The following is a 17276-nucleotide window of genomic DNA, read 5'->3' as shown; positions in this document are numbered from 1 at the left end:
GCGCGTCGGCCGCACGGCCTGCTGGGAGTTGTAGTTCCCGGCGGGGGGACCCAGGCGTCCGAGCCGGCCCTGAGGTAACGGCCGGGCGCCCCGGGTGGGGGGAGGGGAGGTGCTCGGACGCCTGAGCCCCGGGGGGGGTCCCGGACGCCTAGGTCCCTGCGGGGGGATGGGGATCCCCTGGGCACCTGATGGAGGGGGTCCCAGACACCTGGGTCCCTGGGGGATTGGGGGAGGGTCGAGGGGGCCCGGACGCCTGGGCCCCCTGAGGGGAGGAGGGGATGGGGGTCCCCTGGGCACTTGGGGGGAGGTCACCTGGACGCCTCGGTCCCTGGCGGGGGGAGGGGATGGGGGTTGGGTCCCCTGGGTGGGGTTCCCTATGGCACCTGGGGGAGGAGGGTCCTGGACGCCTAGGTCCCTGAGGGGAGGGGACGGGGGACACATGGCCCCGCTGGCATCCGCCCCCCCCCACACACACATGTGCCCCCCTCCCCGGCATCGCCATGCGGCTGCCTTGCAAACACGTGTGCCACCGGGCTGCCATGGGGCCCTGCTGTGGGGCTGGTGTGTGCGTGGGGCGGCCGTGGGGTCCTGCTATGGGGCTGGCGTGTGCGGGGGGCTGCTGTGGGGCCCTGCTTTGGGGTTGCCATGGGGCAGTGCCATGGGGCTGCCATGGGGCCCTGCCTTGGGCTGCCGTGGGGCTGGCCTGTGGGTGGGGTAGGGCTGTGGGGCTGCTGTGGGGCAATGCTGTGGGGCCGGTGTGTGTGGGGCTGGCGTGTGCAGGGGGGCAGTGCTGTGGGGCTGATATGGGGCTGCCATGGGGCGGCCGTGGGGCAGCACCATGCACCCCCCCACCCCGAGCGGCCGCCAGGTTCCAGTTCCGGCAGGAGCAAAAGCGAAAGCAGCTCCAAGCGAAAGCGGCTCCGGGGCGGCGGCGGCGGCGATGACGACGACGACGACGACGAGGGTGCGACGGGGGTGCGAGGGATGGGGTGACTGGGGTGCGAGGGACAGGGGGATGGGTGTGTGAGGGACGGGGTGACATGGTGCCCAAGGGACAGGGGTGCAAGGGACGGGGTTGAGGGTGTGCAAGGGACTGGGGGTGCGAGGGATGGGTGTGTGAGGGACGAGGTGACGGGGGTGCGAGGGACCGGGGGTGCGAGGGACCGGGTGACAGGGGTGCGAGGGATGGGGGTGTGAAGGACGGGGTGTGAGGGGGATTGGGGTACACTAGGGACAGGGTGTGTGTGGGACAGGGTGTGCAAAGGATAGGTTGTGCGAGGGACAGGTGTGTGAGGGACAGGGGTGCACGAGTGATTGGCGTACACTAGGGACAGGGTGTGCGAGGAATGGGGTGTGTGAGGGATGGGGGTGCGAGGGCCAGGGTTGTGCAAGCAATGCACTGACCTCTTCAACATTTGGGTGGAAATGTCCTCGTTTGATCTCCCTGGTGGCCCCAACCTCCCCCAGCTTTTGGGGTGGGAACGGCCTTTTCCGTCTCCCTGGTGACACTGACTTCATCGACTTTTGGGGTGGGGTTGACTTTCTCCAGCCTTCTAGGTGGGCTTGATCCCATCCAGCCTTCTAGGTGGCCTTGATCTCATCCAGCTTTTGGGCCGGGACTGAGCTTTTCTAATTTGCCAGGTGGGATTGATCTCGGCCAGCTTTTGTGGTGGGATCGACCTTTTCCGGCCTTCCGGGTGAGTTTCAGCTCCTGCAGCTCTCCAGTTGGGATTGACTCCTTCTGATTTTCCCGGTTGGATTGTCCTTGTCCTGTTTTCTGGGTGGGATTGACCTTCTCCGACTTGCCTGGGGGGATTCAGCTTTTCCAGTGTTCTTGGTGGGATTCAGCTTGTCCAGCTTTCAGGGTGGGATTGATATCATCCAACCTTTGTGGTGGGATTGACCTCATGCAACTTTTGGAGTGGGATTGACCTCATCCAACCTCCTCTGTCTTTCCAGGTGAGATCTTCCTTCTCCTCTGGCTCTCCAGGTGGGATTTGGCTTCTTCAGCTCTCCTGGTCGATTCACACCTGTTCTTCCAGGTGGGATTTATCTCCTCCTCCAACTCTCCAGGTGGGATTTGCCTTTTCTAATCCTCCTGGTAGGATTCATATTTGATTTCTCAGGTGAGATTTTCCTTCTCTTCCAGTTCTCCTGGTGGGATTCATACTTGATTTTTTAGGTGACATTTATCTTCTTCAACTCTTCAGGTAGGATTTACCCTCTCCAAGTTCCTGAGTAGGTTTTATCTCCTCCAGCTTCCCAGGGCAGATTCAGCTCCTCCAGCGCTCGTGGTGGGATTTGGCCCCTCCAACCCTTGCAGTGGGATTCAGCCCCAGCTTTAGACACCAGAACTCCTTCCAGCTCCCAGTACTGCCTCGTCCTTCCCCTTCCACTGAGTCATCTCTGTCGGGTCTTGGTGGGCTCCTCTGTTTCCGAAGTACGTGTGGTCCCTCGGACACGTGGTCCCTCGGACACGCTGTCCCTTGGACACATGAAGCCTCCAACACGTTGTCCCTTCAATGCATCTCTATGGACTCTCGGCCAACGAGGATGCGATCTACCAGCTGAGTTGCTCCAGGATCATGTTTTTACTTCTTCTGGTGCTCAGTCTGGCCCCGTTTTTGGTTCTTTTTGACTCCTGAGGGTGCGGAAGAGCTGCTTGGACCCTCCTAGTTGGAGCAGCTACCTTTCTCCTCCTGGCTGTGTCCCAACACGTGGTGTCCACCTCCTTGCATGTGCGTTTTCCGAGGAATGAAATGCCCTGGAGCCGCAGCTCAGTTTGACCTAGGTGACTTGGAGAAGGAGCTGGGACTTCCCAAGCCGAAAGCGGGGCAGAAATAATGGGTGTGAAACCTGGTCCTCTTTCCTTGCACCCCCTCCCTGGGGCAGAGGTTGGAGGGGGGTTAAGGGTGTCCTCTTGGGTTGGGGTCCTCGTCCCACGTCGCGCCACTGTAATGGGTTTCCCACCGGTTTCCTCTCTGCGTCTCATTCCAGAAATGAGCAGAAGCAACAATCGTGGCTCTTCTCTGGTGGCAGCAAGAGAAGCAGGTTGGTCCCATTTTCATCCGCTTGGGGACGGGGTTTTGCAGTGGTTTCAACCATAGCGTTGTGGGAACGCGGGGACAATCCAACTCGGCCGGGACCTTGGGAGGTCTCTGGCCCAACCTGCTCGAAGCAGGGCTTGATCCAGCTGGGTCCTGAACCCTTCTGAGATGGCACAAAGTCCCTCCCGCTTGCGACGGGGAATGGGGCAGCCTGGCTCCTGCCCACAGCTGGCAGTTTAGCGGAGAGCTGATCCAGGCTCCAGATTTTGTGGACTTTTCCCTCTCTTTCTCCTCCAGAAACCCACGGACAAGCTGAAGTTGTGTCCTGGGTGCAGCAAGATGCTGCGCTGATGGGAGAGCAAGGTTATGTTTCCGACCTCCGCTGAGGCTCCGTGTCGCTCATCGTCTTTCTTTTGTGTCTTTTAACCTATTCTCGTGTCTCTTCAGTGATGTCCAGGTTTGGCTTTTCATCCAGCTCCGAGGAGGACTCATCTGATCCCGGTGAGTGGCGCTGAGCTTGTCCGCAGGGAGGTTTCACGGGCGTTTCGGGGGCTTTGTGTCCCGTTGCCGGCGCACTTAATTTTGCTGAAACGGGGAGCTGCCTTTCACCGAGGCTCAGCCCTGGTGGGACCAATGGCGGGACGCAACTCACCCAACCTTCAGCCGGGGGGAGGAGGATGGTCCCGGTCTGATCTTGGTTGAAACGAGGTCAAAGGGGATCACGCTGTAGCGTCGCACACCGCGAGCGAGAGCGCAGCTGCTCTAGCATGCAGTTACCATTGCCTCGCAACACCCTGAAGAGCCTCGATAGCCGTCTGGGATTTATTTCTTCTGCTATTTCCGTGACAGATGTTTCCCTGGTGGCCTGACGCAGGGAGGAGGACAGCTGTGGCTGCTGTCAGAGGGACAAGGTGGGAGCTCCTTATCTCCGGCATCCCTCTCTGTTGTCCCCAAGAGTCACCTTGCCCAGGGTTAGATGCCTGGGCAGCCCTGGCCGCATGGTGGGAGAGACGTACATCCACCTTGGGTCTCTGGGGACCTGCTGGGATGGGCTTGAGATGGGTTTTTTTCATTTTTTCTGCCTGCTTTTTAATTTTTCCTGCCCATTTGCTGAGCTGGTGATGGAGAACGGTGTGATCCATCTTCTCCGTCTGCTCTGCCTTTCCTTCCTTGCGCTGAATTTTGGGGATCATCTCCGTGCGCGTGATACTCCCGCAAGGATGCAAACCACGAGGCTGGGCTTTGGTCCCTCTCACCTCCTTGGCTCCAAAACTACCAAGCTCTTCTCCCACGGCACCTCGCAGAGCTCCTGGGACATCTCTGGTGGGTGCCAAGCTAACGCTCGTTCCTCTCTCCAGTGTCTCCCAGAAGCGACTGTGCCAGAGATCATTTGAGATGAGGGTGACAAGAAAGCCTACAGGTGAGAGAGGTGGTGGCTCCAAATTGGGGGTGTCTCAGGAACATGGCCGAATGCTTGGCGGGACTGAGGTAGGAGCAGCCCGCTTGAATTTATGGTGTCTACCAGGCGGCTGCTGTTAATCTGAGAGCTTTTGGCCTCTCTAGGAGGCAGGTTTTAAGCGCTGCTCGTGCAGGATGTTAACTCCATCATGGGTCCAAGCTAGACCTCCTGACCGTTCCCTGATCCAGCTCTCCTCTTTGCCGCGCAGAGTTTCGCTCCCTGGTGCCAGCTCGTTTCGGTGCGCCGAGACCGATCTGTGCTTCGACGTGAAGGCAGTGGTTACCCTGAGCTACGAGTACGGCTCCTGGCAGCAGCACCTGCGGGGAGCCGATGCGGAGAGATGGACCTTCGTCGGCCCATTGTTCAACATCCAGGTGGAACCGGCTGGCGCCGTGGGTGCCGTCTACCTGCCACACTTCGTGTGCCTCGGAGGTGGAGCAGCCGGGCCGCGGCTTTGCCCTGGCTTTGTGGTGTCCCGCACCTCCTTCTCTGTCCTCCTCTTCCTCCAAAGCCGAGGTCCAGGAGTCCCCGCTCCGGGCTCACAGGTTAAACCCTCGTCGGGAGCCTCTGGAGGCCGAAGGAGACCTCGTTTCCTCCCGGCAGGCCAAGACGACGCTTCCAAGATGCAAATTGGCCACTTTGCGGATGGGAAGCTGGTCCTGGAGATGCCAGCAGAGGTGCAGCCGTTCCACGCGGTGCTGGAAGACCCCAGCTTCTCCTTTCTGCGGTGCTTTGGAGGAAGGTGGCTTTGCTTCTCCATTTGCCTCTCCACTCCCTTGATCTACCACGCCACCAGGAACGAACCTGTCACCCTCCATCTCTACTTGATCCCCGATGACCGCTCCATAAAGCAGGTGAGATCCCAGCAAGCACGTGCCGCACTGCGGAAGCGTCACCGCTCCTCCAAGGCTGGGTGGCGCCTGACGAGTCCAGATCTACATGTACGTCCGTGTTTGCTCATCTTTCTCTCCCGGCGCTGACCATGTTTGACTTTCTGCAGGCGATCGGAGAGGGAGAAGTCGTCCATGTCCTACCAGGTGGATAAACCGCCGTTGACCAAGCGTCTCAACTGTGGGAGGTCCTACGTTGTTTCTGGCTCTGCACCCGCAGCTGTACAACCCAAGGTAACTGGGATTTGGGGAAGAGCTGAGGCCGGTGGTACTTCACGTGGCAGAGCCGAGCGTTTTACGGGTGGAATAAGCCCAATCACGTGGCAGAGCGATGGTTCTTGCGCTGTTAGCAAGCCTCAACTCCTATATAAACGTCCTCAACATGAGCTGTGACCTCTAGAAAATGGCCTGTGTCTCCAATTCCTTCCTATGATCCCTTTAGGTTGGTAGAATGTGATGGTTCTCCAACTTCTGTCGCTAAAAATGCATCTGCCTCAGGTGGAAGAACCATCTCAGGTTGCTCCACAACCAAGGAGACTGGTTTCCTTCAAAATGTAGTTTATCCCACCCCAATATCAGTGTCTAAGGTTGGGGCAAGAGTTGCTGCCTGGAGCCTAAGCTATTCGTTTACATGAAATATCCAAATTTTGGGACATACGCTAAGACAAGGTTTCTTCTACTCTTCCATCTCATCCATACTCTTCAAAGATGAGCTTGACCACAATGGACAGTCATGGAGTTGGTTTCTTCTGCTCCTCCATTGAGTGGATGAGCTTGACCATGGCGGATGGTCATGGGGTTGGTTTCTTGTGCTCCTCCATCAAGCAGATGAGCTTGACCATGATGGATGGTCACAGGGTTGGTTTCTTCTGCTGTGCTGGCTATGAAAGAGCAGCTCCTGAGAGCAATTCCTGCCTTTCCACCAGATCCTGGACTTCCATCTCAGAGGGGCAGAAAAGCAGCAGATCTTCAGTGAAATCTACCTTAGTGTCATGGTAGAGGAAGTCAAACTCAGCTTGAAAGACAAAAGGAAGGACAAGTGTGTGTGGCACGCGGTGCTGCGAAGAGGTAGGTGTCTCGCGTCCTTTCCCCTCCAGCATGGTGAAGCTGTGAGATGTCCCAAGGAGGGAAGGCTGGTGCCCAAGTCTTTTCAGACAGAAGCAGAACCTTCAAAACGTCTTTTTCTGCTGGCTGCAGAAGAAACCAAGGGTGATGAGCTCGATTGTACGTATTTGCCATGACGGTGTCTGAAATTAGGTTAAAGCTCCACTGCAGTGAGTTCCCAGCAAGACATACGTGTTGAACCAGGTGATGGGATCTCACCTCCCTGTCAGAGGTGCCCATCAAACATCACCCATAGCTCCAGCAGCTCCCACGGCCAATGTGAGAGTGGTGGTGGGCCCTGATAGGGCTGTAATTAGCTTTGCTGCCACGTGATGGCACCAGCTGGCCGGGAACGGGAGCAGCCCTATGGTGGAGGAACCCAACCTTGGTTCCTGTCCTCTTCCAGGAGACATCGCACCCAGCGGGGCGGGCGCAGATGCACCGTGCGCCAGTTGCCGGCCCCCCAGATCGCGGCGCAGCCAGCCAGGTAGGAGGCGAAGCCGTGGGAAAAGGTCACCAAGCCAAGGTCGGGAGGTGGCCTGGGAGGCTGGGTGCTCCTGCAGGACGGAGCTTCCCGTGGAAGTGCGTCTGCTCCGTCCCTGCGTCCTCCAGCGCCCCGTTGACCACGCGGGGTTGGAGATCCCTCGTTGGGCCCCGCCATCGCTCACCCTCTCGTGTCTGCTCCGTCTTGCTCTCCCACAGGCTGGGCAGACAGAGGACAAATCCCAGGAGCCTCCGCGACGACGACAGGTGAGACCTTTGGGGGTGAAATGCCCGCCCTGAACCCCACCATCGACCTTGGCACGGCCCCGGGTCGGATGGGACCTTCTCACAGGCCTCCACTTCGGGCTAGTCCGCTGAGTTCGCTTGTGGCCTCCACAGAGAAGCACTTCCTGGATCTGCACCGAGTGGAGCTGATCAACCGCGTCGTCGAAGTGAAGGGCGTCCTGGACCTCCTGCTCGGGGATGTTCTGGACTTCGAGCAATACCAAAGGATCCTGGCGGAGAAAACGTCCCACAGCAGGATGCGCGAGCTGTTCAAGCTGATGCCGAGCTGGACTCCCTGGTGCAAGGACCGCATCTACGAGGCCCTGAAGGAGAAGCACCCACACCTCGTCGAAGATCTTGAGAAGTAACCAATGATGCTCCCCAATACAGTCCTTCCGTGGAGGAGCAAAGTCCCTCAGGCAGCTCACAAGTGACCTCACCAATGGCAGCATCACCGCAGGATCAACGCCTTGCTGAGGTCGGAAAGCACCTCTGGAGATCACCTACCCCCACCGCCTTTTTTATAGCAAGGTCACCTAGAACAGGTTGCCCAGGACCATGTGTGGTCGGGTTTGGAATATCTCCAAGAATGGAGACTCCACAACCCCCCTGGGCAACCTGGTCCAGTGTTTCCATCACCCTCACAGTAAAAAATCTTATGTTTAATGGGATTTCTTGTATTTCTGTATGTTCCTGTTGCCTCTTGTCCTGTCCCTGGCTGTCACTGAGAAGAATCTGTGTCCGTCTTCTTCACCCCCTGTCCCCATCGGGCGTTTCTAGACAATGATAAGATCCCCCTGAGTCTTCTCCCCTCCAGGCTGAACAGTCTTGGCGCTCTCAGTCTCTCCTCGTATGGGAGCAGCTCCAGGCCCTTAGTCATCTCGGTGGTTGCACTTGCTCCACTAGGTCCATGTTGTACTGGTGGACCAAGCCCTCCAGGTGTGGCCTCACCAGCGCTGAGGAGAGGGGAAGCATCTCCTCCCTTGACCTGCTGGCAACGCTGCTCCTGATGCAGCCCAGGATGCCATGGGTCTTTGTGGCCACCAGAGCACGTTGCTGGTTCACCGTCAACTTGGTGCCCACCGGGTGCTTCTCTGCAAAGCTCCTTGCAGCTCAGCCAGGTTTTGGTCCACCTCCCTGGCCTCTTATCCAGCTCATGCTTCATCCATGCGTCCACGAAGACACAACGGGAAAGGCCCAGGCTGCAGAAACATTTGGTTGGACCCAGTGGCCCCTCTCTCCCCTCCTGCACCGAGCTCGGCGACGCTCCTGCTGCCTCCCCAGGCAGGTTGCTCCTTCCTAAGCGTGAGCAGCAGCCATGTGCCCGCCGCTGGCCTCTCCGGTGCCGAGGCACAAGCGACCTCACGAGCAGAAGCAGCAGCCATGTGCCTCCTCCTGGCTTCGCAGGGAGGCTGGAATAACCTCACAGGCAGCATTGACGTCATTTTAGGCACAAGGGACCTCACGGTCAGCCTCGAAGTCATGGGCCTGCTGCTGGCCTATCGGGTCCTGACGCAGAAGTGACCTCACAAGCAGCATGGACGCCATGGGACTGCTCCTGCCCATCAGGCACTGCCAATTCGTAGCTGGAAGAGGTTTCCTGAGCTCACTCTTCCCCTCGGGACAGATGTTCTTCCTTCTCGGCAGCTGGGAGGGACTTGCTGTGTCCCAGCAGCCTCGGATCGCTGCCCACATCTGCAGCGGTGGGATGACAAATGCAGATGTTCAATGACGGCTGGGAGCGTGCCGCGATAAGCAATGGCGTGTGCTGGGGAGACCCACATCCCCCTGCTCCGCCCTTCTCCGGGGTGACAGCGCTGGCATGGTCATCTCCTTGCAGCACCCAAAAGCTTCGCTCTTCTCCCAGGCCAACTGCAGAAAGGGTTGAAGAATGAGGCGGTGGGGACACGCATGCACGTAGCGTCACGTCCCTGGAGGTCTTCTCGCAGGAGGTGTTTCCAGAGCGGTTGGTCTCGTGGCTGAAAGCATGGAGAGCTGCGGCGTTGCCGTTCCGGGGAGGCCCCGAGGACACAGGGACCTGGCCAGGCCATCGCCCGGCCCAGACGCCCGCACATAGACCGGGCGAAGGCTCCCTCCGCTCTCCATCCCGGACAGCACGGCGGCGTGCGAGCGGAGGCCGCAGCGATGCCGGGGGCCACGGCAGGACTCGGGCAGACCCGGCATGACGACAGCAGCCCCGGGGGGGCTCCTCGAGGCCTGGCCCCGCGGGGGCTTGGCCCTGCCCACCCACAAGTAGCCTGGGAGCTGGCCTCCACTCCCGGAACCACAGAAGCTCAGCAGGGTTGAGGTTGGACGGGACCTCTGGAGGTCCTGTAGTCCACCCGGCCTGCTCAGGCAGGGTCACCTGGAGCAGCTTGCCCAGGACCCTGGCCAGATGGCTTCTCACTCGCTCCAAGGATGGAGACTCCACAGCCTCTCAGGGCAACCTGTTCCAGTGCTCAGTCACCCTGCGAGGGAAGAAGCTTGTCCTTCTGTTCAGATGGACCTTCCTGGGTTTCAGGCTGTGCCCGTTGCCTCTTGTCCTATTGCTGGGCACCACTGAGAAGAGCCTGGCCCCATCCTCTCGGCACCCTCCCTTCAGACACTTACACACGTTGATGAGATCCTCCCTCAGCCGTCTCTTCTCCGGCTGAACAGGCCCAGCTCTCTCCGCCTTTCCACCTAGGAGAGATGCTCCGCTCCCTTCCTGACCTTAGTAACCTGTGCTAAGTGCTGGACTTTGCACTTGTCTTTATTGACCTTCATGAAGTTCCCCTCCGCTCGTCTCCAGCCTGTCGAGGTCCGTCGGAATGGCAGCACAGCCCTCTGGGTATTGGCTGCCCCTCCCAGGTTTGGATCAGCATGCAGGCCACCGATGAACACGTTGAGGACTGGAGCCAGCGTTGAGGATGTCATGGGAGACAGCGTTGGAGGCCGTCCTGGAGTCAAGGCAGACAACGTCCACTGCTCTCCCCTCATCTGCCCAGCCAGTCCCTCCATCATGGAGGGCTCTCAGGTCGCTGAAGCGTGATTTCCCCTTGGCGAAGCCGTGCTGACTGCTCCTGATCACCTTGGCAATGGTGTGCGGGATGAGCTGCCCCTGCAGCTTTGCAGGGCTCGAGGTGAGGCTCACCGGCCTGTCGTGCCCTGGGTCCTTCTTCTTGCCCTCTTGGAAGACCGAGGGGACATTTGCTTTCTTCCAGAGTGCCATGATGTATGTCCGCTTTGCTGAAGTGACCCCTAACCCAGTCCTCCCGCAGCAAGGGAAAGACGTGCTCTCTGCAGCCTTCCTCTGTGGTCTGCAGGGCCAGGGACTCCTGAGGCCCAGGCTTAGCAGTAAAGACTGAGGCAAAGATGGCAGCTGAGGAATGAACCCAAGCACAGCCAAGGCCTCTGCTGCCACAGCAGCCTGCAGCTCTCACAACCCTGGAACAAGCATTTAGGGATCTGCAGTGTGCAAGCAGAACCTCGGTGTCCGTGTAGGACATCTGCCACAGCAGACGTCCTGGACTTCTGCAGGCCCTCCTCTGGCTTTGCCAAGGCAGTTGCAAGAGTTGGTGTGGGCTTTCTCTCGCAGCGCCTGCTGGGGGGGGTTAGTGAAAAGCTGTAGAGGATGAAGAGGCTGGAAACTTGTCTGAGGTGCACGTTCTTCCCCTAAGCTTGTCACTTTGCAGGGAGAAGGGCACTTGATCCTCGTGAAATGCTTATGAATGTTTTCATGAGCGGGCTCACAAGCAAAGCTCCTGCATTTGCAGATGTGCACTTACCAGATGTAAGGATGAAGCCCTGTCCTATGGAATCTGCCATTCCTAGTGAAGGGCTGTAAGCTTTGCACTGACTTGGCAAGGCCTCAGGCCTGAGGCTTGTCAGGCTTGCTGTCACTGACCTCTGGGAGACCTGCCTGCAGCTTGCTTTCACTTGGTTTAGCTGTGAGAGCAATTTCTCTCTTGCACCACGTTCATATGGCTCATGGGTTTTGTTTCTCTTTGAGTGCTATGACGCTAGTTTGATCTTGCTCGCAGTAGCAGGTAGTTCTTGGCTTGGAGTCCACAACACAGAAGCTGTGGCCTGGGAGAGGAAGAGATGGGGTGCAGGCTTGGTCCTGGAGACACCACAGCGAGAAACACCTCGCCACTGCTCACTGAAAGAAATGCAGACCTGGAGGTGCACAGAACGGGCAGAACAGACTTGGCTGCTTCCTTGCTCCAGTAGCAAGGTGGAGCACTGCAGCACTTGGAGGAGGCTGTCCCTAAAGACCTTAAAGACCTGCCAGATCTCCCAAGCTCCTTTGTCCTAGCAGGTCCCTGCAGAGGGGGAAGTCTGCTCGCCTCAAGGCCAGGCTCTGTGCTCTGCTGCTCTCCTTCCTCGCTCCCCTCAGGCTCTGCAACTCCCGTAGTTCATGGATGCTACCGCCAAGGTGGCCATGGACTCTGCTGGCACCAAACCTCCTGGGTGGCAGCTTCCCCTTCCAGCCCTTGGCACCCTCCTTAGGCCCCTCACACCCGTAAAAGCCCCCACTCAAGGGCACCCAACACACACACAGGAGCTGGCAGCTCCCTCCCAGCATGCAGCCAGCACTGGGCACCAGCAAGGGAGGCTCAGGCTCAAGCCCTTCTCTGTGTCCTTCTTCTTGCCCTCTTGGGCAAGGTTTAGTGACCCTGGTGCTTTAATTCAACCGAAAAAAGCTTCCTGTGTGCCCACATGCCTCGCAGTCACTGCTGCTGCTTCTTCAGCCTCCGCCGACGGCTCCTCTTCTGCCTGCAGAAGGAGGGAGAAAGGAAGAGGCTGTGTTCTGCCTGGGCAGAAAGGCCGAGAAATACTGCTGACTAGTTGAGGCCAGTGCTGTTTGCAGGGGCTTCTGCTGGTGGTGCCATGCTCACCGGCATGGGACACAGGCCCCTGGGTCCAAACAAGGTCCCGCGTGCAGCTCAGCAGCCTGTGGCTGATTTTTCTGGCGCCAAGACTGGTGGAGGTGGGGAACGTGTGTCTTGGCTTCAGCAGTCGGTGAGAGCTTTGCAAAGGGGCACACAAGCATTGCAAGGATCCCTCTGCGCTCAGCTGCTCAGAACTGCTAGGTGCCACCGTTGAAGCCGGTTCTGAGCACCCAACAGCTACCCCTGGGCTGGAAGGCAAGGCTGAGCCAAGGCCAGCCCTGTGGCTTGCTCCGGGGGCAATGGGGCTGCAGCAGCACTGACACCTCCTCTCTCTCACTCTGCCTCCGACCCCTCCTGCTCCTCTCCTCCCACAGCCCCTCCACCCTGCTCCCAGTTGCAGCCACAGCCCTTCAGCTCCACAGCAGTGCGGGCCATTTGCTTGGGGCTGCAGAGCGCTGCTTAGTGTCAGGCTTCCAGCCACCTCAAGCCCCTCTCAGGAAAGGTCACAGCATGCTCTAGGCAACCCAGGGGCTCTGGCACTGGGAGGGGCACCCCTCGCTGCCTCACTGCCCCTCAGCTCTGCCAGGCTTCTCCTGGAGCTGCCACATACCTGCTCTGCGGGGGAGGCCCCGCTTCAGCCGCCAGCCTTTTGGCCTCTTCCTCCAGGCGCGAGAAGTAAATGTTCAGGATCACCTCCTTATCTTCTTCCAGCTGGTACTTCATGACATTCCGAATAGTTAGCTTTTCTTCAGGCAGCTTCTCATCAGCCCGCCGCACCTGCCAGACAATTCCACACCCCTTTGTGCCCCACTTCCAAGTCCACTCAGCTGCTCGCAACATGCACCTCGCCAGCACCCAGTGCCTGCAGGACCTGGGCAGTCACCAGCCCCCCGGCTCTGGCCTGCCCTCAGGCACCCCGCATGACAACTGCTGCCCCAGGCAGCCATGCTGCAGCCCCAGCTGCAGAACAGCGAGGGGACTGCAACACGCCCCAGGCTAGCTCTCAGCCTGCGCAGGCTTCCCTCTCTTTCCCATGGGCTCAGTCTCTGATTTCTCTTGCTGTCAGAAAAAAAGTGGAGGGAATTGCTACTTGCAGAGCTTGAAATCTGGGGGAGACAGCTGGTCTGCTTTCCCGCAAGGGAAGGTTACTTCTCACCGTCTCCTCTGCCCCTTGCCCTGAGCCTTCCTGGCAACACCCTTTTGCCGGAAAGGGAAGCCCAGCAAGGCTGAACAGCCCTTACTTGTTTGGACCAAGCAGCTAAATAATCACACAGCTCAACAGCCACCGCCCATAGCATGATGCTTTTGCAGAACGCAGGCTGGCTCAAGGAGGACGTCGATCCGGAGCACTTACCAGGCCTGTCCTCTGATGGCCGGTGTTGGCAGGGCGTGCAGCACGTGCTCGGGCTTCTGGAGGCTGCTTCCTTCCCGCTGGTGCTGCCTTCGGGGCAGAGCACTCCGGGATGACTGGCAATGGGCTGCGATCGCACGTCGTGGGGAGGTGGGATGAGCACAGGGGGAGTTGGGTCTTCCGCTCATCCTCACAAGGTGGGCACCTGCTCCTGCAGCAGAAGGCAGGACTGCAGCAGAAGCACATGCGTTCCACTGAGTTGAGTCACATCACTGTACATGGAGATCACCCCCCAGTGAAACACCCAGGGCTGCACAACGTGTCCGAAGGGAGCTCCGGGCTTGCCCACAGCCAGACTTTCTATCCGTGCCACACGGAGAGCAGCAGGGTCATCTACAAGGACCCGCAAGACACACCATTACCCACTGCCCTGCGAAGTCCATTAGCCACTGCTCGGTGGCCCCAAAGACAAGGGACTGTTGCTGGGCACCCCGTGTCGAAGGAGGAGGAAAGGATCAAGGCAGTAAAGCACAAACCACTTGCAAGGTGGGAGCCAGAACAGAGCTCAGCAGAACCTCCCCCCCCACAGAGCCCTTATGAAGGCAGAGCGTGCCTGCAGGTGCCTGGGAAGCAGCCGCTGGGAAGACTTGCTCCCAAAGCACTTCCTGAGCAGCCTGCACAAGCCCTGGCAAGGCAGCCCTATCAGACCTGTGCTGAGAAGATGCTCCCTTCGTCAGCCAGGGGTGAAGAAGCAAACAAATACACTCACGGTAGAAACATATCGGGATGAGCAGGAGGAGCAGGGGCCTCAGTTCTAGGTTTTTTGCTGGCTGTGAAGGTAGAATTCCAGTCTGGTAGCATCTGCAAAGGTGAGAAGCACAGGTGAGGTGCTACCAAGAAAAAGGTCTCGCTGCTCACAAGGGCACCCAACATTTCCACTGTTCAGAAAAGCAGCTGCTTCTCAGAGACTCGGAAACAACCCTCGCTGTTTCTCACAGCAGCCCCTCAATTCTACAGAGCAGCAGCTGCAGGGCAATACAGGAGGATGGCTAAAAGCCCTCGCGGGTTTTTGGCAAGGGCAAAGGCCAAGAGGCTCAGCCAGCACACCAGTTCTTGCCTAATGGAGAAGGCAAGGGAGGCAAGCACAGGGGAAGGCAGCTCACTACAATCTAGGGCAATCTGCAGTGCAATCCTGCCTGGGAGTGTGGGAGGGGGCAGTGGGGGCTAAGGCAGGTCTCTTTTCCTAGGAAGCTTATTGCTCACCCTCTCCTCTGACCGTGGTCTTTGGAAGAGCTCTTGTACAGCCAGCGCCCATAGCACAATGCTTTTGCAGAATGCAGGCTGGCACAAGAAGCACCTCTGTCTGCAGCACCTACCTCTCCTGCCTCCTCATGGCCTTCATTCACAGCCCATGCAGCTCGTGCTGTAGGGTCTAGAGATTGCTTCCTCCTGCTGGGTGCTTCATCCTTGGCAGAGCACGCTTGGATTGCTGGGAGCATGCTGCAAACACACACATCATGGGGAGGTGGGATGAGCACAGGGGGAGGAGGGTCTCCAAGCTGTGCTCACAGGCTGGGCACCTGCTTCTGCAGCAGAAGCATGTGGGTTCCACTGACTGGGGTCACATCAATGGACGCGGAGATCACCCCCCGCCAAAACACGCAGTGCTGCACGACATGCGTGAATGACAGCTCTGGGTGCCCACAGACAGACTGTCTGTCCATGCTACAAGAAGAGCTGCAGGGCCATCTATAAGGAGCAGCTCCAAAAAACACCATTACTTGCTATCCTGCCAACTCTGTTAGCCATTCCTCCATGGCCAGGTTTCTTGGAAGCTTCGGAAACTGAAACGGGAATACCTGCTTGGTCGCTTGCACTCCTTCAGTCTTCAGGCTCTTATGTCCCACAGTTACATCCTCTTCCAAGTGACAAAACAACCAGCCCTGGCCTCTAAGGACTGCCTGCGGCAAGGGCACACCTCTCAAACCTGCTGCTCAACACCGCCTGACAGCGGCCTGGAGAAGACCCTCCTTGCGCGTTGCTGATGGAAGGCAAAGGAAGGGCATTGCCCAAGGGGAAACATCACTCCTTTGGGCAGATAGTCACCCAAGGCGCTCCTCCCCTCCAACACCATTCCTTGACTTGCAGCCCTCTCTTCCACCTCTTCCACCAACTTTGCACAAGTTTTTGGCACTCCTTTGGGGACGCAGAAAGGCTCCTGCTAGCAGGGTGTAACCACACCCTGCTTCTGCCAGCCACCAGACAAGATTTCCTGGGAAGGAAAGGGCTCCCAGGTCCCAGAATTCCAGCGAGGGATGCCTAGTCCTTGCGGCACGGCACAGCTTCAAAGGCATCCAGAGCTCCGAGGGACGTTGGGTCCAAGGGAAACCCCTCCCTCCAAGACACGCAGGGCTACAGGGTCACCCTCCTCCCTCGCTCCAAGGCTCTCACCTGCCAGGAGGCTCTTTCCCCTTGTCCTTCACCCCCTCGTCTTCCTCCATAGGCACAAACGCTACCCTGGGTGCCGGCTGCCTCTCTCGCAGCAGCAGCCGCTGGCCAGACACTTTCTCTGCAAGCAGGAGACAAGAACACACTTCAGAGCAGCATCACGGTGACCCTTGGAACCAGAGTGGCGTGCAGATCCTTTGACACATGTCACAGGCCTACGTTACCTCTGGTGACAGAGTCAACCCAAGGGCAGCGCTTTGGGAATGTGTCTGAGAAACTCACAAGAAAAGGCTAGAACTGCCTGCTTTGAAAACCCAAGGAAGTCTCTGCACGTGTGAGCAGACTTTGGACCCTCTACTCTAGGGGACTTTTCCCATGAGAGGAAAGTCCCTGGATTCCAGGAGAGAGGGCCCTCCTTCCTTTTGCATTCTGCTCTGGGCAGACGTGATGAGTCACAAGGACCGTCCTCCAGTTGCACTCCCTTCTTCTCCAACTCCTCAAATGGAGGAGTACTTTGCAGTGTACACTAGGGCACGGGGTCCTGTGGCCAAGGGGAGCTTGGCAGGACCAAGGGCTGTTGGGAATCTTGAGCTGCCCTGAGCTCTTGTTGCCTCCACAGTCTGTTGCCTCATGCTAGCCGAGCCATGGTGCTGCAGCCTGGGCTCCGATGCCCTGCCAAGGAGGACCGAAGGAGAAGGCACAAAGCCCTGCCAGCAGCCAGCCACTCCATTACCTTTCTTGCTGCTGCCCACATCTTGCCCCTTCTCCTCCTCACGGGTGGGCTTCACAGCTCGCACAGCTGGTTTCCCAGGGGCCGTCTCCAGCACGTACCTGGAAGCAACGAAAGACACCACTCGCAAGCAAGGGCTCCACATGCCCTTTGCCACTGAAGCCAATCCTGGGCACACAGACACATGACAGAGCTGCTCGGAAGCCAACCCTTTCCCAAAGGGGAATGTGCAGAATAGGCCAGCTCCTTCCCTCCAGCTTTCCACCACCAGGGGAAATTCCTCCACAGCCCTTGCAGTCCCTCCCACACTCAGGGCGGTGCCTGTGCAAAGAACAGCCTCCATCCCCAGGCCCTTAATGCAACAAAGCCCTCAGCAAGGTGGGAGCCAGCACAGAGCTCGGCAGAACCCCCCCACACACACACCCAGGGCTATAGGAGGGAAGAGCACGCCCGCAGGGCACTGGGAACCAGCCCGTGGGAAGACTTGCTCCCAAAGCACTTCCTGAGCAGCCTGCACACGCCCTGGCAAGGCAGCCCTTACCAAACCTGTGGTGAGCAGCTGCTGCCTTGGTGAGCCAGGGGCTAAGACGCAAAGAAGCCAGCCA

At 58.6% G+C, this 17276-nt stretch overlaps 1 protein-coding gene across 1 annotated transcript; it reads left to right on the top strand.

Moving 5' to 3' along the window:
- The first annotated feature begins 6331 nt into the window (after positions 1-6331).
- LOC135325579 (apoptosis-associated speck-like protein containing a CARD) lies at positions 6332-7903 on the top strand. The gene is made up of 4 exons (XM_064503678.1): positions 6332-6464; positions 6907-6987; positions 7203-7250; positions 7383-7903. Exons 1-4 carry the CDS (start codon positions 6389-6391, stop codon positions 7634-7636), a joined length of 459 nt encoding a protein of 152 aa, XP_064359748.1. The 5' UTR covers positions 6332-6388; the 3' UTR covers positions 7637-7903.
- The last annotated feature ends 9373 nt before the right edge of the window (positions 7904-17276 follow it).

This window comes from Dromaius novaehollandiae, unplaced genomic scaffold, assembly GCF_036370855.1.
Source record: "Dromaius novaehollandiae isolate bDroNov1 unplaced genomic scaffold, bDroNov1.hap1 HAP1_SCAFFOLD_31, whole genome shotgun sequence".
Lineage (NCBI taxonomy): Eukaryota > Metazoa > Chordata > Aves > Casuariiformes > Dromaiidae > Dromaius > Dromaius novaehollandiae.
The sequence above is the reverse complement of the archived record's forward strand: the minus strand, read 5'-3'. Positions and strand labels throughout refer to the sequence as shown.

What these genes read in the sequence shown, in the direction of transcription:
- LOC135325579 (XM_064503678.1), top strand. Translation starts at nt 6,389, where the DNA reads ATGGTAGAGGAAGTCAAACTCAGCTTGAAAGACAAAAGGAAGGACAAG. An exon ending in GCACGCGGTGCTGCGAAGAG is followed by an intron (nt 6,465 to 6,906) that starts GTAGGTGTCTCG and finishes GTCCTCTTCCAG; the next exon opens with GAGACATCGCACCCAGCGGG. An exon ending in ATCGCGGCGCAGCCAGCCAG is followed by an intron (nt 6,988 to 7,202) that starts GTAGGAGGCGAA and finishes GCTCTCCCACAG; the next exon opens with GCTGGGCAGACAGAGGACAA.